Here is a 22,555-nt window from a genome sequence, read left to right as displayed (position 1 = left end):
ACAACAAGAAAGACTTTTTTTGTATTCCTCTGACCTGCACTGGATTAAAACAGAATTGATAAGCAAGTCAGTGCCCCTCCTCACATCCTATTCTTCAGAGGATTTAAGAAAGAACCCTGTACAATAGAACAAACTGTATATCCGAATGTGTAAGACGAGAAAGCTTTGTGATACCTTTTTAAAAAGAGATAGGAATGACCTGATCCGCGGCCGGAATGTTTTCAGTTCTGCACAGCTTTTTTCAAAGAAGTTTAAAGATCATAGTTCATGCTACAGTATCTCACCCGGGCTCATAATGTGCGCTGCGTGCCGATAGTTGGAAGGTATCTGGGCCCAAGCCAATGACTGATAGCTGGGAATTACGGGAACAGACTGGTGATTGGAGCGTTTGCTTTGAGGAGAATGAAACAAACATCTTCCCTGTCAAGCCTCATGAGTCCGGGGGGAAAAAGGGATCAAAGGAAATCATCCCTGGAGACCGATTCCTAAAGTCATTGACATTGATAGACACAAAGTTTAATACAAGATTACAGCCAGCCACTGTCAGTTTTGGTGCTGTAAAACACATTCATGCTCTGAGCTTGACTGCCAAGCAACACTTCCCCACTTCCCCTTCAAGAAAGAAAGCCATGAATCCTAGAACTGCAAAACAAATGGGATCGTGCCTCCTTCCTTCTGAGACGCTGGCCGGAGTCAGTTTAAACTGCATGTGTAGATCATAGTTCTAGCAGGAGAATATTGTTAACAAGTGTGGGTGTTTTTTTTGTGTATGGCACCGAAGAGAACTAAACCCATAACTACAGAACACTCAGAAGCACTTTTAGAAATACTGAAAGAAACACTACATTCCATGTCAAATGAACAGCGATGGATAGTGTCGGAGTCCCACGTGTGATTGGGATTATGCACCTCTTAGTGATCAGCTGACAAAGGCGCCACTCTCCTGTTAGCCTAAAACCCAACGTGACCTTCATGGCATTCCCCTTATTAAGCATATTAAGCATCTGTGTTTATTTGTGTCTTTTAACTTGGATGTTCTCTGTTCAGCCCACACAGAGAGACACATGACTTGTGTGTTCTGTCTAATTATATAAGTGTAAAATCAATGAACTCCCCAAGCAAAACTCCTTGCCTTGATGCTCCAGTTCATTTGTATTTCCTCAATGTGTACTGAAATATTTCCTGTGATTCTCTTCTAGGAGCCCCAGCATCTCCCCTCCGGATACAACGGACCAAGTAGGTCTCCTTTTGTTCCTCTAATCTACAAGCCAATGTAATCCTGCTAAAGTGTAATTAAATCTAGGACTGAAATATTAATGACATGGTGCGCCAGTGGAACAGTGTTCATTTTCATTAAAACATTATGCCGTGTGACACGTTGTTAGCAAAGCTCAATTGATGGCTGGACGGCTTTTGGACAGTGTTTAATGAAAACACTGCTCTGATGTGTACGTGTGAATTCCTTTACAGAACGCAGCGATGCTCCCAACAAGGCTGCAACCAAGTCTGTGCCACAGAAGTCGTGAGTATCCGTTTGATTCATCACTTCAGAAATTCCTTGTCTCCTCGAGGGAGCTTGTGAAATGCTGAGCCAGATCAGCCTTCACCCTCTACCATCCATCCTCTGCAGTCTTTGCTTTCCATTCACCAGATACAGAACACAAAGTGTGGTTTTTACCTGTTTATTCAGTCATTTGGAAAGGAAACCCATGATGTCCTTTTCAGTCTCTGTGTTTAAATGATGTCAAGACTTTCTAACTCCATACAAAGAAGTTTTCTTGGTGCACGATTTATTTATTTGTATAACAAGTACCATCCGTGTTATAAACGGTCTCTTATTATCCAATATAATAGACTAGAATAGAATATCGACACTTTTCATTCTAATTGGATTTTTTAATTGCACATAGTGCCATCCACTGGGCCAATGTGGGTTCTTGTAATGGTATTTTTTAACATTCTATTCACTGAGTTTTGAACTCCATTGCGATTCTGGGCAGAGGTTTCAAGGTCTGATTCTGAAGCACAAGCACAAAGCTGGACATTTTTTATTTCTGTGAAAGTAGAAAAGCATCATCAATATTATAAAACTATCAAAAAAAACAACAGCTTTGTGGAAAGTGGCTTTGAGTTGTTCCCTAAATGACAAGCTTTTAATTGTATTCCACAGCGCGGCCCATTCTCTGTTGTGCTCCTTGCAGTCTGCTCCTTCAGTCTTGTTTGTTTTGCTCAGTGGGGGCGTCACATTTTTTTGGATGTTTTACATCATGCTTCGAACAGCCTGAAAGTTTTGGGAAAGCCGACCCAAGACAAGTACATTTCAATGCAGGCTTTGTCTCTGCTGAGCTGAATGCATTGACTGGGGTCACCCAGGGTCCTGTTACAGCTAACACTGGGAACTGCCAAGTAAGCACAGCTGAGCAGCAGCGCCTGGTTCATGTTAAACAGACGAGTACCCCTGGCAGGTTTACTCACCATGCAGGCACTGCTCTCTACACTGCTGTAGTACTTGGAACATTGGTTTGCTTGTTAAACAGATCCTTTAATTCCCCCACAAGCTTCCATATACTTGATGATTAGTGAAATCTATTGAAGTCAGGAAAAGAAAGGAATTACACCATTAGATACATATATACTAAGCACATGCTTTATAAACGGTTCCAGATCCAGATGGGCCCTTCACATAGCACTGTAGCACACACGATAATGTGAGCTGCAGTCTCAAAGCTTTTCACTCCAAATCATCATCGGCACGGCTTTGATCAGAAAAGAAATGAAGTTCCCAAGCTAGAAATAAACAAGTGGGATCATTCGTTTAGGAGCTTGGAAGTAGTCTTGAGTTTCTTTGTTAATGTTACAATTGTCTAAGAAAAGAATCATGCTACAGTAATAACGGTTTGTAGTAAACAGCTTTGATTGACCATCTCTGTGTTTCAGAGAGTTGCTGGTGAGGAAAAGGACAGTACCTGTTAACTGCTGTGGTGCCAATGCGAGTCCAAGCCTAGTGTAAGCCATTGAATACATGCATAGAAAGTGAGTGGTTAGATACATGCTTGGGTAGAGAGAACATAGTAGTTTACCAGCCAGACTCAGAGATACCAAAGTCTTGTCTGGAGAAGTGGCAGCTACTTGTGCCCCCTGTCAGAGCCTCCCTGCCTGCCTCCCTGCCTGCCTGCCTCCCTGCCTGCCTGTCTCCCTGCCTGCCTGCCTGTCTCCCTGCCTGCCTGCCTGCCTGCCTGCCTGCCTGCCTGCCTGCCTGTCTCCCTGCCTGCCTGCCTGCCAGCCTCCCTGCCTGCCTGCCTGCCTGCCTGCCTGCCTCCCTGTCTCCCTGCCTGCCTGCCACCCTGCCTGCCTCCCTGCCTGCCTGTCTCTCTGCCTGCCTGCCTGCCTGTCTGCCTGTCTCTCTGCCTGCCTGCCTGTCTGCCTCCCTGCCTCCTTGCCCCACCAACAGGGCCTCCTAATTGCAGTCAGTGACAGCACGCTCTCCATTGCTAGATGAGCTGCCACTGTTCCACACACTTCACACTTGCTGGGCCCGGTCTCAACTCTGCCATCGAAACATATCATTAAAGTGTCAAGACTCTTAAGTTCCAGGGATCTTTGAACGCCTGGCTCGCACTTTTGTCATATCTGAACTAATAGGGCTTTCTTTTAGTCATCCCTTGCTGTTATATAACACATAAAGTCAGACAGAGACCAGCTAGGCTTTAAACATCACTGAGGAAAAGAAAGCAACTGTAGAGCTGACGACAATGTATTAACAGAAGCCCTTCGTGTGTGTGCTTGTTATACACCCTGTGACATCTACATATCTCTTTCAGGGGCAAATCACTTTGCCTTGAATTTGAATAGATTTCCTAATGCAGTGCTGTCGGTGGCTGAATATTGTCATTACACAATTATTTGGTAAGGGGCATTTACATTTTGTTACTGTAAAAGATGTGCACAATTCTAAATATATATACATTATAGATGGGTCCCATGCATGTAAATTAAATACCATGTCTATGAAAGGAGAATGCTGATCTTTTAGCAGTCCCATGAAGTCATCTGAAATCAGCAAGGGCCATGGCCTTTAGTTGCTAGATCCCTGCCGTTGGAACACCGTCCCACGCCATATCAGGATTGCTGGCCCGGTCCAGTCTTTAAAATCAGATATAAAAACAGATGTGTTTGTGTCGGCTTATTCTTGAGCTGGATTGATTGGCCAGTGTCTTTTTTTATTTTTTATATTCTACAGTTTATATTGTAAAGCACCCTGGGATGCGCCACATTTAAAGCCCTGTGTAAAAGCAAACTGTATTGTATTGTCAGACTAAAGTGAAGACAAAACCCCTCCTCCCTCCATCTGATTGTTTAATTATTCAAGTGATTTGTCTGCTTCTCTTGATAGGAATGCGGGGTTAACACCACTCCAACACCTCCTGCCTGAGTCTGTCTCAGAAACTGAGATCTTTGACAGGGGCGGCAGTCTGTTTGTGTGTCTCTCTCTGTGTGTGTGAGTGCATCTCTGCTTTGTCATGTCAGACATTGTGAGAAAAGGGCAGTGTTTGAACATGACAGAGAAGGGTTTATTACAGTACCTGCTGCTCGACAGCCTGCCCCCGATGATTCATCAGAGCTGGTATAGTCCTAGTGGAGATACCTGGGAGGAGTATCCAGCCCACGCCCTGCCCCAGACAGGCCTCTTTCCATTATTTAGGCACCCAAATGATTTCATTTTTGGTGCCTTTACTATACGTCAGGAATGCACAGATACCACGACTGTAGTTTGTCATTTTGCGTTACTGAGAAAATCAAAGAGGATTCTGGCCTCTTTCGGACTATGTTGAGCTAAAGCTTTTTGTGTTGCTAAAGTTAAGAGAATTCTTTACTGTAGAGTAGAAGCGCTTTCCCCTGTTGTACAGAGCAGCTCCAGGCAGATGACAATGGGAGTGATTGTAGGTAATGGATAATAACCACAGGAGCTACTCTTCCCACCAGCTGTAATTACACTAATTACTGAGATGGCGCCAGAGATGCTCACGAGCGCAGGCCTCTGTGCTGGCTGTGTGACTCGAAAAAACCCTCCCGCTCTCTCACTCCCTATTTCTCTCTGCTTCTCATTTCTCTTGATGGAAAACCCGGTTGGCATGTTAGACTGTGTGGCAGTTATCTTAGGAATCTAGTAAATTATGCTTGTAAAACATTTTACAAGTAGTGTAGACAGAAAAGTGGCTGTTTTTGTGACCTTGGCAGCAACATGTGTTTAAAACCCAATGTAAAATGAGTAAACAAATGGAATGGGAATCAGCAGGGGTGTTGACGCACATGTCATCATTTCATTCACAATATTACATCAGGGCCTGAGTGCTGTCGGTGCTCAACACATTAGTGGCAGTTAAGAGTATTCCACACAGCAGTACACACATTTTCCTTTTCCTCTGCATGGGACCACGCTGTCCTCCTCGCTCAGGCTGGGGTTTACTCACTGTGCATTTAGTTACACCTGGGGATGTGGGTTTGGTTTTGTGAAAGGCTCTGTATGTAAACTGTGGAGCTCTTTAATGCAGACAGACCAGACTGAGCCTGCGGTTTCCATCTCATTTGTCAGCTCAGCACAAGCACTGTGAAGATGCTACGTCTGTTCATGCATGTCTTGTTTTTGGCTGAACTAATTCCTCATTTAGAATGGCGGGGGTGGGGGAAGGGGGGGACCTTTCAAGGTTGCAGTTCAGTTGGCTGTTTTAAACCATAATCTCCAGTTAATTATTTAGTGCCAGGGATTTCCTAACCCCCAATAATTAGATTAGAAACCCCACTTAATCCAATCATTACCCTGCTGTGAACTATTAGAGCAACACAGGATTAGCAAAGAACCAGTTTGAGCTGCTATGTGAAGTCACTGCCACTTCAGAAAATATTGACACACAAGATTACATTTTGGTTTAATTATTATTGCCTTTGATACAGTATCTGTGGATTGTGCAGCAGAGATATCCAAACAGGACTGGCCATCAGTATACACACCATCGCCATCTGCTGGTAATGTAAAACATCACAGCTCACTGGAATGAAAGTAAAATCTCTGCAGCCCAGGCAATCTGCTCAGGTTGTCACTGTTTAATATATACATACAGTTTGGGTAAGTGGGAATGTCTCAAGGCAGTTTGGGAAGAGCTTAGTCCCCTCATAGCTATTGCTATCCAAGTTTAATATCGAATTCAGCTCACCCAGCACTCACTGTTTTAAAGATGCCTGTGATGGAATCAGTCCTCAGAATGTGTGAGTGCCTCAGGACATGTTTGAAGAATGTATTATTTTTATGTTTCACTTTTGCGGTTCAATAAAAGTGGAAACATGGGTTTCATGTGGAGTAAGCTAGTAACGTGTTTCCCTAATACCCCGCCCCCTGTATCTCTTACTTCAGGTTGGTTTGAGGCTCTTGCTGGTAAAGCTTCAGGGTTGAGTTGGGATGATCTAGGCATTACAATCAGAATTGGATTCCAGTCTGGGGTTACATACCGGTACCTCCGTCCTCTTTATAAATCCATACAAGGAATGAATTGCAGCGCCTGGCATTGCTTGGGGTTCTTGACATCTGTAAATTATTACTAAGTTAACGACTGGTAGTTCTGTAGCCAGTTATGCTCAATCTGAGACACTGCACGGCAGCTTAGGTCATTGTAAACTCTAAACCTTAACACATTTCCTCTTTAAAAAGAAATCCTCTAAAGTTTCCAGCGCAGGCTAAAAGTGGTGAACACAGATTCTAAACCAATGGTACTTTTTGGTTTGCAGAGGTGAACACAGATTCTAAACCAATGGTACTTTTTGGTTTGCAGAGGTGAACACAGATTCTAAACCAATGGTACCTTTTCTGTTTGCTTTCTGTCTGTTTAACAACAACTTATTTTGCTTCGTCCCTTCCTCACCAGTTAGGCTCTGTCTGTCACACAAGCTTTACATTAGTCTGGGTCCTATGAGTTTTGCCTCTCCAATGTGTACCAGTTGTGTTTAGTTTAGAGACAATTCTGTGTAAATACAGAAGGGTTCTACTGGTAACCCAGCACCATGTCAGTAAATGCATTGCAATGCTGTGCCTACACTAGTGTGTTAATGCTTCATGAATACAGCCCCTGGTGTGCTGTACCACACTGCATGATCTAGACTAGGCTGCTCACTTAAATCTGTCTTTTACGACTGCTCGACTGAACAGAATTGGCAATCCAAGATTTACTTCAGAGGCGCACAGCACCATTTATTTGTTTTCATTTTTTTTGTTTTTCGTTCAATGTGTTTTTTTTCTTTTTCCATTCCTCCTGTTCCTTGGAGAATGAGAGAGAGAGACAGGGAACGCTGTGATTGATTGTTTCTCTCTGTTCTAGAATGCTGGAGGATGATCTGAAGCTCAGCAGCGATGATGAAGACAGCGAGCAGGTACAGACAAGACCTCAACTCTATGTTAATTCACTTGGAAATACTGGAACAGAAAGACACAAAAGAACATGCACAGAGCTGTTAGCAGACAGCAGAGTCCATGAAGAGAGGTCACCCAGAAATAAACAAACCTAACTGTTCTTGAAAGACCTGCAGCTAAATAGCTGGTGTTTTTACTTCATCTTACAGCACTTTATTTGCTTTGGCGTACATTTTTAATATAATAATAATAATAATAATAATAATAATAATAATAATAATAATAATAATAATAATAATAATAATAATAATGTTCATTTTAAATGAATGTACCTTTTAGGGTGCACAATGAGTCTGAATGCCGTTTTGAAGCAATCCTTTCAGAAACAGAAATGTGATGAGGCTGTTTTTGTTCTAAGAGACAGCCTCCTCTTCTGGTTCTTATTGTGGCGTTAGTTTAAAGCAGAAGGACATTAAAGGCAAGCCTGGATCTGGAATCAATTTTCATTTCTAGTTAAGGAGAGGTGAGGTTATTGATGCTGCCCTCACTTTTCAATTACAGATCTAAAGATAAAGGCCTTGTCTGCTCATTCAATGCCATACAAGCTCCTCTCAATAACACTGTTATTAAAATAGTGGACTTCAAAGCTGTGCATTTAAACCCAGAGGGGTCGTCTGTGACATGCATCCTGTTATACTTGCAAGGGAGATACTGCATGGCGCCTGTAATGCATTTACTATATACTTAGTATATACAGCTATGGACAAAAGTTTAGGGTTGAGACATCATTTAAACCAAAAACGGTATCAACATAATTTAGATCTTTTATTTAACATCATGTAATCAAAGAAACTACAAAATCATATCGCAAAAGTCTACCGGAAGTCTTAGTAGTATTTCATTTTAGTTTTCGAAATGTCACATTTTTCAATTGTCAGTTTTCTTTCAAGGGTGAAGCAAAACATTTGGCCGTAGCTGTTTAGTTGCTGGCTTAAAGCAAAAATGTGAGTTATTTTGAAGTTAGTAATACAAAAAGTAATTGTATAATAGCCTTGTATTGGTCTTCCAATACTTTAACCTACATAATGTTAAACATACATATACAATTTTCATACTTACATATTGTACATACCTACATGGATACATTCTTACATACATACATGCATACCCACCATGCAAAGCACAGTAAATAAAATCATATAAACACACTTCCGCAGTCCCCAGCCTGCAGAAAAGGATTCGTATGCAAACATCTCCCCCAATGTAATCAAACAGACCTTCCTAACCTTTGGAGAATATATTGAACCAGCGGCACTCATGGCTGCAACAGTGCGCTTCCAAAACATATGATGACAAACAGTTGAGAGGGGCTGATGAATAAAATGTAGATATGGGGACCTGCCCTCTCCTGATTCCCTGCTTTGCTTCAAATCCCAGGCAATTACCGTCCTGTTGCTTTTCCTCTATTTCAATTGACTCCGTTGTTTGTGAAGGGGTGCATGGCGCCTCTCCGGTCTTGACTTCGGGGCCAAATCACAACGGCTTTACTGACCTGACAGCTTAATACTGTGCTTGTGTGGCTCAAAACACACAGTGAACAATTACAATAGCTTATCCTCTCCGCCCCATTCATCATTATCATTTTGTTTTTTTATTAACTTGCTCAGGCACTAGACATACTCAGCCTGATTTACAGCAATGATGGTACCTGTGTCATGTCAGGAAGTGTAGTGTGATCTGCAGTCCCACAGCCAGTCTGAGGTTCATCATGCTGTCTGCAGTATGGTGCCTGTGTCACTGTGTCATGTCAGGAAGTGCAGTGTGATCTGCAGTCCCACAGCCAGTCTGAGGTTCATCATGCTGTCTGCAGTATGGTGCCTGTGTCACTGTGTCATGTGAGGAAGTGTAGTGTGATCTGCAGTCCCACAGCCAGTCTGAGGTTCATCAAGCTGTCTGCAGTGTGGTGCCTGTGTCACTGTCATGTCAGGAAGTGTAGTGTCATCTGCAGTCCCACAGCCAGTCTGAGGTTCTTCATGCTGTCTGCAGTATGGTGCCTGTGTCACTGTGTCATGTCAGGAAGTGCAGTGTGATCTGCAGTCCCACAGCCAGTCTGAGGTTCATCATGCTGTCTGCAGTGTGGTGCCTGTGTCACTGTGTCATGTCAGGAAGTGTAGTGTGATCTGCAGTCCCACAGCCAGTCTGAGGTTCTTCATGCTGTCTGCAGTGTGCTCCATCCTGATTAGCGTTATCCTTATACCGATATGGCTGAAACCCTATTGTCATTTACACCTTCATCTTCAATAGTAGTTTAAGTAATTTACAATATCATATACTGTAATATAACAGTCACTAGAAAGCAATACCCATAATTACAGTATGTAATTAATGACTGTAAAACATGCCTAATTGCAAGTCGACAATTAAAAGGAAGCACATGTCAGAGGAGTGTAGATAAGATAAGGCTCGTTTGGTAATTGTAGCTGCTGCTGTCTGTGCTGCCTTGCAGCATGTACACTAATTGACAAACACTAAATAAAACCCTTTGAAATCTGCAGCATACTCATTGCTTGCAGGACTGAACAATGGACAGTAAAAGTGGGGTAGCTAATGCTGCAGGTCTTACTAAGGCATAGGTTTAATGTTTCAAGGCACGAGAAAGGGAATTTTAATGAAAGCATGCTGTTGTGACCCTTGGGTGATTTGCACTAGGTGTGGATCATTATACAAAAGCAATCTCTGCTTTAGATAAAAGAAGAACAACATGCAAAGTGAAGCTTAGTGAGTTCTGGTTTCGCCCATGTAGATTTTTTGTTATTGTTGTCTTTTTAAAATGGTGTTCTGTGTTCCGTGACTATACTGTAATATTCATCCTGTAGTCTTTATCATCTTTATCGAGGAGAATGATAATGGACCTCAGCCCTCAAGGTCAACAGGAGGTGATCACGATCATATTGGCTTTTTCCTAACAACCCCTTGTCCTCCAGTACAGTAGTTTGCACTGAATAAGTTCTGGTGCCGCTGCAGCTGATAGTCAGAGACATTATTGCAGCCTAATGATATTTTCACAAGGGGGATTGAAGTTCAATGACATCATTTGTTAAGAAAGAGGAGATAATGAGCTTTGAGGCAGTGCAAGATGAGTGAGGAGGAATCTTATCTGATGTGTTAAAACCCTGTATAATCAAAAGCTAATCTTTGAAATGGAACAAGCTGTCCTGAGCTCATTTAAAATGAATGGAAAGCAACCCTTTACTTTCTTCCATTCCGAGGTGTCAGACAGGAGGATGGCAGGCAGGTTGTGTATCAGATTCAATTAGGAAAGCCGTTTAACCCTTCACACGCTGCAGCGGAAAAAACATGTGTCGTTCTGGGAATCTGGCAGTCTCAATTGATTTTAATACATTTGTGAAAGACAATAATAATGATCTGTCATCTAATCCGTTCACATGGAAACCCAGCACTATGGCTGGCAGTATCACGTTTTACTGTATCATACAATATTCATATTTGATTCTATAATAAAACAAAACCAGTGTTATTAATGCAGTATTGTTGATATTGTTATTTTATTCAGCTCATTTTCTTGATCATTATACCCCAAGCTGTAATACATTTTATGTCCAAGGCACTTTTTATTAGTTTTTGGTTTTGTTTTTTGATGCACTTCATGCACAACAAACAGAACACATTATTTACAAGAAAACGATCGGTGCACAAGAAATTCTTAAAACCGCTCACCATTGGTCAGCTTAGGCCTAGAGCAACTCATCATAGATCAATGCAATGCTGTCACTCATGCTGCTTCAAATCTGAGAGCTGTGCACCTTGCAGAGATCAAGGTTTGATTTTATTCCCTTGCCCCCCCATGTTTGAACAGTTTGGTCAGGCGTACTCTCCGTACTCACAGCAGTGCCCCCCAGCCGCGTTGCCTAGCAACATTTGAATTGAAGAAATACTGAAGAAGCTGGAATCCCTGTGGAGAGGGAAGCTGCAATCAAAGAGTGCTGTTGACAGATGATCTGAGATGTTTCGTCTCATACACTGTGAAGATCACTGGCCCCTTTCATGAATGCACACAGATCAATGCACACAGCAGTAAAGTGGAACTGGGCTCAGTAGCTGTTTGTGGAGTGGGGCTCCGTGGCCCTGTAGTAAAGTGGAACTGGGCTCAGTAGCTGTTGTGGAGTGGGGCTCCGTGGCCCTGCAGTAAAGTGGAACTGGGCTCAGTAGCTGTTGTGGAGTGGGGCTCCGTGGCCCTGCAGTAAAGTGGAACTGGGCTCAGTGGCTGCTGTGGAGTGGGGCTCCGTGGCCCTGCAGTAAAGTGGAACTGGGTTCAGTGGCTGTTGTGGAGTGGGGCTCCGTGGCCCTGCAGTAAAGTGGAACTGGGCTCAGTAGCTGTTGTGGAGTGGGGCTCCGTGGCCCTGCAGTAAAGTGGAACTGGGTTCAGTGGCTGTTGTGGAGTGGGGCTCCGTGGCCCTGCAGTAAAGTGGAACTGGGTTCAGTGGCTGTTGTGGAGTGGGGCTCCGTGGCCCTGCAGTAAAGTGGAACTGGGCTCAGTAGCTGTTGTGGAGTGGGGCTCCGTGGCCCTGCAGTAAAGTGGAACTAGGCTCAGTAGCTGTTGTGGAGTGGGGCTCCGTGGCCCTGCAGTAAAGTGGAACTGGGCTCAGTAGCTGTTGTGGAGTGGGGCTCCGTGGCCCTGCAGTAGAGTGGAACTGGGCTCAGTAGCTGTTGTGGAGTGGGGCTCCGTGGCCCTGCAGTAAAGTGCAACTGGGCTCAGTGGCTGTTCTGGAGTGGGACTCCGTGGCCCTGCAGTAAGTGGATTATGTTTCTGTGTGTGTCTCTTTCCTTTCCAAGTAAGAGTCGTAGTTAATCACAAATTGAAATACATTCGCTAATAAGTCAAGACTTCAAGTGGAATATCGTAGAAATCCCAGTGCAGATTCTTCTCATCCTGCTTTGGAATGATGATGTCAGAATTCCACTGTAGTGGCAGAGGAGTGGTTGCTGTTGCATTGTGGTTTGTGTGGGTCTGCAGGCATCAGATCTCATTTACTTGCAGTTCTTTGGCTTATTGAAAGCTTGATAACTGGAAGTGGTTTATGGTTGATGGTGTTAGCAGTGTAAATGTGTAAAGTCAACATAACCTTGATTTTCTTTTCTTTTGTAAATGTGGGATCCCAAGTGTAAGTCCATCAGTCACAGGCTGACAGATGTCAATATAAAGAAAAAAAATAATATAAACTCACCCACGTGCTCATTAAACAGTATTATTTGAAATGATTGCTCTGTTTTTTTGCGTGTTTACAGTGTGGTCCTTCCTAGCCAATCAGAATTTAAACTGAACATTTCGTGACAGCATCTGGGGCTTGTAGAAGAACCCCAAATCTAGTCTTACAAACATGATGTATAAAGCCTGCACACATTGAGATGCAGCAGTCCTGTCAGGGAGTGTGAAGCCAGCAGCAGCGTCACACTTCACTGGAATGTTCCGGAGCGAGAGTTCCAGTGGAATGTTCCATCGGAAGGAGCTGGACCAGTGAAGTATTTGAGAGATGAAGCCTGTGGGCTGCCTGGAAGGATTTGTTTGAGCTGAGTTGCAGGAATCAATTAGTTGTGCCTCAGGCAGCCAAACATTGATATGTCGGAGTACGCTTCAGTGCTTCTTTTAATCATTTAGGTTTTAAGATTAAAGGAAACAAGTCCAGTGAAAAAGGGGATCTGGTGTGTGTGTTTGTGTGTGTGTGTGTGTGTGTGGGTGTGGGTGTGGGTGTGTGTGTGTGTGTGTGTGTGTGTGTGTGTGTGTGTTTCTGTTTGAATTCGTAATACAGAAAGAGGTAGAGGAAATGTCATATATATATATATATATATAAACAAACAGTTGGCCAAAGTTACATGAGAATCTGCAAGTGGGGATTCATATACTGTCTTGTACCAATAAAGCATCTTTCTTTCCACAGACTGCAGAGAAGACCAAGCCTAGAAGCACTCCTGTAAAGTGAGTACATGCTGCATGGCTGATAGGAATATTCATTATGTTTACAGTATGTACTGTAGCACCTCCGAGTGACTGACAAGCTGCAGGAAGCATGCATGGAAGCCTTCAGCAATGGAGTTTGATGATGTGAGCCACTTTGCCATTCCCCAGTAGATCCAGTGTATGTGTTTCAGATGTGGTCATTTGTATTAATAGAATACAGCGTTCCTGAAGCATGCCAGAAACCCTGTGCTTTCCAGGACAATGATGACCTTCTCCTATACACGACATCACTCACAGTGGCTTTAATCACTGCCTTTATGCAGAGTAACTCAATAGGGTGTGTGGGATGAGTCAGGACTGGGAAGCTAGAATTGCCTTTGTAAATACTGTAGCCTAAACAAAAAAGAGCCAGCATCAACAACATTGCAGCACGCAAAGGCATGTTGGGTTCCTAGAATAGAAAAGTAAGAGCCTATATGAATTGGGAATGGATACAGGATGTTTTCTTCACTTTGTGATATTCAGGAGGACTGCTTGCCTGGGTTGCCCTCCTGTCTGTGTATCAGTAAAACAATCCCAGGGTTCAGATGTGTGTTTCCCGGCCTCTTATCCCTGCTGATTCCTGTGAATTCTGCCCATTAGTGAGCTCTCAGTGCACTGTGGCCTGCAGCTCTTTCTCACACGGGGGTCCTGGGAGAAGGGTAGCTGTGAGTGTGCTCCCAGCTCCAGCTCAGCACTGGGTCTGCAAAGCGATAGATCACAGGGGTAATGATCCCCTAGCCTCCCCATCCTTATTACACTGCACTTCCAGGCCAGCTTCAATGGAGTTCAGTGGTAATGGCATTAGTACCAGTAAATCGGAAGCTGTGCCCCGGGGTGTATTAACACTGAGAATTGAATAGATTTATTTCACCATATGTGTCTTATCACATGCTTTGTTAAGAACACATTTCACTTATTAAAGCATATGTGAGAGCGCACTTTCTGCAAATGTGAATTGCTTTTGGCTGAAGGCCCTGGTCTAATAAATTGTATCAAATCTACTATTGACATCTGTTGGTTGGGGCAGAGAGAAATGGCACGACTTAACAGGGATTCGTGTGCAGCCCTTGTACACACACTTGCTGCATGGGTAGCTTCATGTGTTTGACTCAAGTATGAAAAAACTTCTGTATAAATACAATATGATTGTCAAACATCCCTAGGTGTGTTATTTTGTCATAATTGTTCAGATCCAGATTACAAAACAAATGTGTCACTCTGCTTGTCATAACTAATCTCCCAGGATATCTATAGACTTGGCCTACTTGAAGCATCAGCTCTTTGATCTGTGCTTCTATGCAATTCTGTATGTAATGCACTTCACTGCACTGCATTGTATTGTATTGTATTGTATTGTATTGTATTGTATTGTATTGTATTGTATTGTATTGTATTGTAAGAATCAATTCAAATCGTCACTTTATCCCTGTATTTGCAAACCTGGAAGAGAGTGCAAGACAGCTTAGATACAGAGTGCAGGGTCCTTGAGATGCCAGATCACAGTGACGCTAGTCTACAGTTGTCTGTTCCGATTAGACAACAGGGAGTCTAAAGGTATTGCAAAAGTTTTTTTCCCCTCTAAACAAGCTGTAAGCTGTTGGTTTTGTTTAGTTTTTTTTTGTATTTTAATTGACTCTGTGTTTTGCTTTCTAAATGCCAGGGATCCTTTAGCAGTGAGTGAGTGAGTGAGCTCAGATGAATTACCCTCCCGGCCCGTGTTTATCCAAGAGATCTGGAACTGGGTGTTCTGTCAGCATCTCTGTTTACTTTCCTCCTGCTCTGCCAAGGGGTGAAGTCATGGCTGCTCAAAGACAAAAGCTGTTTGATCACATCGGCTTGGAATCCCTCTTTGAGGTTCTCTTCAGTTGTGCCCTGTCGCTCCGTGAGCCCTGTGCTTCATTCTTTTAATAGTTCTCATTTCTCGCTGGTGAGCGCTGGTCAGAAGCCTGCTTTTATTTGTGCTGCTCATCGAAGGCCAGGAGGAACCTGTGTGTCACAGGCTTGGAGTGTGGGTGTTTTTGTTCTGCAGCCTGTTTCTGTGGTTCACTGTGTAGTGTAATCCTAATGATCTCATCTGAACACCAGGAGGATGAAAGCACCATGGAAATGAGTTTATTGACACAGGGTAGCCCAAGCGCAGTGGCACATTTCAGCAGGGTCTTGTTTTCACAGGTGAACCGAGGGGGCAGGGGTCCAGGGGCGAGCTTTAGGATCCCAAACCAGGACCTCCCGGGACACAGGGGGAGCTGCTTTCAGTTTTCTAGTATTTTGGTGTTATTTTATTGTGCTTGTTTTTGCATGTTTAAAAGGTAATATTGCTGTGCTAACAGAGAGATGGTGTAGCTGTGAGCAAGCACGGTCATATCATCACTTTGAGGGTCATTTTGCCTGCTGTAACGTGGCTGGTAGAGAATTCCCTATGGATGAACGCTGCTGTGTTTGCAATAATGGAGACAGATTATTTTTCCCTAAAAAATCACCTCCAGACAGGGAAGCAGACTCCAGGGTAAACTTTGGTATACGTGCAGATAGGTGTTTTTCTTTCTGTCTCCTCATGCCTGTGCCATATTGACATGCGCTGGAGCAGTTACAGATCCATATCTGTGCAGCCAGCAGAGCAGCAAATACATTAGCAGTAACCTTTCTGGCAGCGTAAGGAAACAGGCGTAGTTAGGAAATGTACTTAGAGTTTTGTTGTGTGTTCTTGTCAGCTTATGCTGGATCGTAAGTCAGTAATCAAATTACTGATGAAATGATTGATGACAGGGAGGTAAGCTAGTTATGCCTTGATGACTCAGTAACACACATTTTCACATTGAAATATACCTCCCACCCCTGGTATATGAATAAGCATATAAGGGGAAGGCATGTGCCTGGGGAGGATTATGATGCCTGCACTGTGTGCAGGAGGTCTGATGCGTCCTCTTAATGCAGGTAGGCAGGAGTTAATTAATTATTTATGTGGTTAACCATGGAAGCCTCAGGAAGCTCAATGCATTAGTTTGTAGCTGGCTGAGTGCAAGGCAGCAACACTGATAATCCATTCTTAAATGGAGAAAGTTGAGTTTGTGGTTTTGCAGCTGATTTTCAGAGCAGATAGCACCTTGCAAACATGCCTCTTGGCCATGCAGCCTCTTTGCCATGCAGCCCTCAGCTCTGATTCTGTCAGGTGTGGGAGGCTGTAAAGGGTTGGGCTTGGTTAGTACTTTCTATTAAAGATCTCCCAGCCCGCTGCGGCCAAAACGTACCTTTTATACAAGACCGCTGACCCTGTCTATTTTGTAGACTTGGGCTAGGTCATGACATGGATTTGGAAGATGGGGATTGTACTGTTAACCCAAGGCTTGGAAGTTACTATTTATAAGAATCTAATGATTAAAATATCTCAACATCTTAAAACAAGATGTTGCAGCTCTGTGGACCCATCCTGTAAAAGTGGACTCTTCTTAACAATAAAGAGACTACTTGCAATTCAAATGTTTAGCAGAACGTTGGCCTGAAGCTGTAACATGTATTTCAAGAAAGTAAAACAGTAAATGTATGGCTCCAGATGAGCCAGCTACACATGTTTGCCAGACCTGTGAGTGAAAGCCAGCATCTACAGCTCTGCAGAGAGAGAGAGAGAGAGAAGCCGTGCTAGTGCATTCACATGATTTTCATAAGCATATGAAATCTGTCAGCTCACACCTTCGCAGGATGACCTCTGTCTCCGGGGAAGAGAAACACAGCTCTCCCTTCCAGAATTAATAGGGCTTCGTGTTACAAGTGACTCCGCGAAGAATCGTCTGTGTCAGCCCTCATTTACTGAGTGGCCCCGACAGTTGGGGGGCGGGGGGGAGTTATTTCATTGAAACACACTAGATTACAGGCTCTCTGCACACTCTTGAACACAAGGCTAGGGAATACAATATGGTGGCACAGTGACCGTCGCCCTGTTTTTTTTTTCTGTGCTAGTTAGCATCTGTAGCAAACCCTGCCCAGGACAGAACCTGGATGTCATTTGTTCTATTTAATAAGGGCTTGTTGAGATTGGTACCTCTGGATACACGCTTACAGCTGAATAATTGACTCGCTATGCAAGTGTTATTGGTGCTGATGAAGATGCCAGGAGGGGGTGTCCAGCACGGGAATGCTGTGAATGAAGCTGAAAGTGAAGCACAGAAGATAGCAGCCCATGATGAGATGCACCGTTGATTTTCAAACAGGTTAGCGAGATGAAAGCTGAGCGGTGCTGGCAGCTGATATAACTGAGCTGGCAGGAAGAAAGGGGTGGCAGGGAACCAAAAGGTCTCTTTACATTTATTTTGTTTTGGGAGAAAAGTAAGATGTGATTTATCTGGTGCCCATTAATCTGTCAGGCGGAGATGTGGGGCTGGCAGAATAGGGAACCGCTGCCTTGAATTTGGCAGCGTCTCTCTGGCACAGCTGGCCTGAGATTTTCCAGCTTTTCATACTGATATAGACATTAAAAAGCAGCACTTTTATTGTTTTGGGTATCGGTACCACTCGTTCTGCAGTAAAAAAAAAAAAACCTGAAAAGAACATCTGCAGTTTTACCTGCTGCTCTGTAACCTTTTGATTCATTCCGTCAATCCAAAATGGCAAGAAAAAAATAATAAATCTGAGCACAAAAAAACAAACAGAGAAGGCATATTTTTGGGGGGTGGACAAAAGCATGAATTAAGGATTATTGAAAGAGAAATATACAATATAATAATGAAAACAAAACATTTCAAGCACTTTGTATTATAAACACTTGAAAAACTAATCAAAAACAAACTGCCTGGACCACCAGTCTCCCCATTGTAGATGAAAATAAAACCCAGCAGGGCTGTCAAGGGACTCCTGTTCCTCCTGAGAAATCCAGTCCAGTTGTTTCTGATGACCTCTCCAGGTGCTATCTATCCAGATCTGACCAGTAAAGGTAGAGCTCATGCTTTGAAATCAGGAGATGGAGGATTCACTGGAGCTGTGAGGCTTTAATCCCTCTTATACTTGTCCAAATCTCAGCCTTTCATGTGATCAAAGGTCTTGTGGTTTTAAAAGCCTGTGTAGCTGATACCAAACACCAGCCCTCGGAGCTGGCAGTCCAGACCCCATGCTGGGTGGCAGCTGGAAAGTGAGGGCTGCAGCTGACTCCTCCTGGTCCAGCTTTCAAAAGATCTGTGAGATCACTGATGTCTGGAAGCTGCAGCTTCATGCCTGATCTGAGGCCCCATTAACACACAATCTCAATACCTAACCTGGCCTGAGAAGAAAAACAAGCTGCCTTCCTGACTCTTCCACATTCCGCCTCTGCTCAGAGAACCTTTCATTCTGCCATCCAGTCTCTGTGAGGTCTTGAGTCCATGACTCTCTGCACTGCAGCTTACAAACCACCAGTTGCCCCCTTTCTCCCAAATAACTAAACACGTCAGTATTTATTTCCTGGCAGTGAATGATTTGCTTCCCTCTTTAAAAGCCCCCCTTGTCTTTCGGTGGTCATGTAGACGAAAGTGAACTAACGGCAGCCGCTTCCACGTTTTCTCATTCATCTCCCTTCTGTTCCACGCTTTCTTTTTGACAGGAAGTAGCGCACATTTTAATGTTCAGTCTCGTCAGTCTGCTCACACTTTCTTGCTAAACTAAATATTTCATTTTCTCTGTCGCCGTCACAGTCAGCAGGATTTGTTTTGTCACTCAAGTCACTCTACATTTACTTTTATAACTCGCAGGCAAAATATTTTACTCTCCTGTATGTGGGGCTGTCAGGGCTCACAGCCTGCCTCACTCGCTCCCTCTCATAAATCCTCTGTTTGTGTCTCAGTGTTTCACGAGAAATATGGATTATGTTGCGAGCGCTTCCAGTCTGTTGCCTCGCTTCAGGCCTCTGCATACCTCGTGTGACGCAGCAGCAGAAGCAGCTTCAATTAATGACAGAGGAAGAGAAATATCCTGTTGGATATAATATACACGTTTTATATATCTGATCTGTCCATATGAAAAACGAGTCAACTGCAGGGAAATGAGTAACTGCAGAATGCATTTTGGTAACAGTGACACTGGTTCTGTATCATTTTCTTTTTTAATCAGCTATGTGGCCCGTACTTTTTATAATAGTATTTTATATGGTTGGGCACCAACAGTAATGTAAAATGATATGTATAAGTGTACGTATATACATAAATATACATGTACAAAAACCCACTGCTGCAACACAGCTGACAGATTATTACAAGGCAGTAAAACCCTTTTGTTTATCTGAGAGCAATTAGGATATGACAGCTTCATTATCAAAGAGCCGGGAACCTTCAATAAAGTGTGCTTTTATTTAACTACAAGATAATAATAATAATAATAATAATAATAATAATAATAATAGACAGTTAATATAAGCTATATTTGATCATTGGTTACTGAGTCTGCTACAGACCTACTTATGCAGGCTGAATATATACAGCACTACGTCCCTGTATTAGCAACAGCAAAACTGTCCATCTATAACAGAGGGATGAAAAGAAGGGTTTTCTTGGTTTGTTTTTGTGCTAAGGAGATGCCACTGTGTTGAATTGCAGGCATTGTGTAGACAGCTCATATTAAGAATGATATCTCAATGCACTGAAGCACAGGATCGAAGAGGCTTGGCATGTAATAACACTGTACGTGTTTGTGCATGTTGTTAATACAAATTGGCTAAATGTAATTTAACTTGACCTAGACTTGAAAACACCAGAGCGCTCCCCGAGCGCAAACAAGGGGCTGTTTAATAAAATGCCCTTTCGACTCTCGCCTGGGACTCTGAGCTGGCCAGTCATGTGCTCCACCTTGGCTGCTCGAACTCCTTCTCTGCTTCGTAACTGCCCACAATTCCTGAGGTACCCATTTCTTTTCCAAGCACTGGATTATTATTATTATTATTATTATTATTATTATTATTTATTTCTTAGCAGACACCCTTATCCAGGGCGACTTACAATTGTTACAAAATATCACATTATTTTTACATACAATTACCCATTTTACAGGTGGGTTTTTACTGGAGCAATCTAGGTAAAGTACCTTGCTCAAGGGTACAGCAGCAGTGTCCCCACTGGGGATTGAACCCACAACCCTCCGGTCAAGAGTCCAGAGCCCTAACCACTACTCCACACTGCTGCCCAGATTGCAGTCCAGTTGAGGATTTATGGACCTTAATGCAAGTTTAGAAGCCAGGATCATGTTACTGAAAACATCCCTGGAAATGAACACTGATTACAGTTTCAATATCTTCAAGCAGATTTTCTTTCTTTCTTTCTTTCTTTCTTTCTTTCTTTCTGACATTGTCTGTGCTTGTATCCCTGCTTGCTGTTTTATCTAACAGTGTGCCCAGTTCCTCTAAATCAGAACATTTGCTTCATGTATCATTAACACCCACACATGCATACTTGTGCCAATTGTCTGTTTGAAGAGCTAATGCTTTTAAAGACAAACTAAAGGGCTCTCGGCACTGCAAAGATGATGTACTTTAAACCGGTAAAGAAAAACCTGAAGCATGCACTGTGAGTCGTCGTTGATAATGTGCAGCTATTTTCAGCTTTTGGCTTACACGTGCCTGCAATACTGTGATATTAAACATGCATGCAATACTATATTACAGAATTACAGACACATTCCAACTGCCTCAGTTTTGGCACCCTGGACCTTCGTGTCTAGCAGACTAGAAAGCAGCTAATGAAATGGCTTGAGTTCAGAACGAATCCAGGATCAGGCTTCTAATGAGATTTCCCCCCCCCCCATTACCCAGTCAAAGGAAACCACTACTTGTTCACATGGGCTGCTTGCTTTAATCCATATCCTGTTACTATATTGGAGTAGATAGAATACTAATAATACAAAACTGATTGTGAATCAGCCTTGTGAGGAATCGCATTAATAATAATGTTTTTGTTGCAATATATTTTATATCTTAATAATATTTGCTATAGCAAGCAAATAATAAAATAGAAGGGTTAAGTTGCGGTCAGGCTGGCTAGCAGTGGGAATAGGGGAGCTTAAGTTAACGCTTGGATACACACTTTTATTAAGAACAAATTAAATCAATTAAACAAATTACAGTACAAAACAATATTCGACCCAGGCTAAGGCTATCATGGTGAACTAATACCAAAAGCACAACCTTCTGGTCTGGTATAATGAACAGAAATGAGCTGTTCCGTATGCGGTCAGGCCAAATTGGCAATTCATTAACCAGTTCGGCCTGACCACCTCCTCGCATTGTTCCACTCCTATCAGGTGACACTAACCAGTCCAGAGACACAGATCCCTGCTGTGATGCACATATGTACATAAACCACACACGCAATAAGTTTTTACATTGCTTTTTAAATTACCCTTAATTGCATAACGTTCTGCATGTGGAAGTAGAGGACAGTATTGCACATACGTATCAAGTGTATTTATTACTCCTGGACTTGAGAGCAATAAGCCAGCTTATCATTACAAGACCATCCTAGCCAAGCTGCAGCACACGTCTTCAACATTACACGTGTACTGTACGTCCGAAACGTACATCTGAAGACATCTTCACAGAGGAATTACCATCACACCAGCCTGAACTATATTACTTTGAATATACATAATCAAACGCACTTTGTAACCTGTCACAGCCATTGTTTTGAAGTTTGAGTTCCAATGTATTTCTTAACATCAGAGGTTTGCTTGTAGGACATGCAGGAGGCGTATGAGTGCAGGTATCTTTGAATTATCATTTTTTTAAGTAAGTTAGAGATCTTGATCTCAGTACTGTACTCCTCTCATCACTGCTCCATGATTTGTTTTATTTTAGAGGTATTGCTTTTAGAGGAATTTCTCTCACAGAATTTCACTTTGTTTAATAGTTTTATTTTGATCACTCTGCTAGTGTTAGTTTTACTTTCCTCACTTTTCTTGAAATGAGAATGAGTTTCCGCTCCCCCAGACTGTGATCAATCTCAGTCGGTGCTTGCTGTAGTGTGCAGACTAGGCTCCATTGGCTGGGTTGTTTCAAGCTACAGCGGTTACGGTCTGTAAATAAACAGTAATCACTTGCTTCCATTTGAAATTGTGTTTGATATCCAGTGGGATAATAATGTCAGTTGAGTTTTGTTTTTCTGTTTGGCCAGCTGGCGGTTAGTGAATGG

At 42.9% G+C, this 22,555-nt stretch overlaps 1 protein-coding gene across 4 annotated transcripts in view; it reads left to right on the top strand.

Moving 5' to 3' along the window:
- Nucleotides 1-22,555, top strand: part of LOC117412379 (AF4/FMR2 family member 2-like) — a 136,021-nt gene that overhangs the window by 89,351 nt on the left and 24,115 nt on the right. For all 4 annotated transcript variants that reach the window (XM_058989585.1, XM_058989584.1, XM_058989583.1 and 1 more), the window contains 4 exons: nt 1,200-1,236; nt 1,471-1,522; nt 7,368-7,419; nt 13,357-13,394. In XM_058989585.1, coding sequence (XP_058845568.1) covers nt 1,200-1,236; nt 1,471-1,522; nt 7,368-7,419; nt 13,357-13,394 — 179 coding nt within the window. The remainder of the gene's footprint in view (nt 1-1,199; nt 1,237-1,470; nt 1,523-7,367; nt 7,420-13,356; nt 13,395-22,555) is intronic.

The sequence above is a fragment of the Acipenser ruthenus genome, chromosome 16, assembly GCF_902713425.1.
Source record: "Acipenser ruthenus chromosome 16, fAciRut3.2 maternal haplotype, whole genome shotgun sequence".
Lineage (NCBI taxonomy): Eukaryota > Metazoa > Chordata > Actinopteri > Acipenseriformes > Acipenseridae > Acipenser > Acipenser ruthenus.
This window is presented reverse-complemented; position numbering and strand designations above follow the sequence as displayed.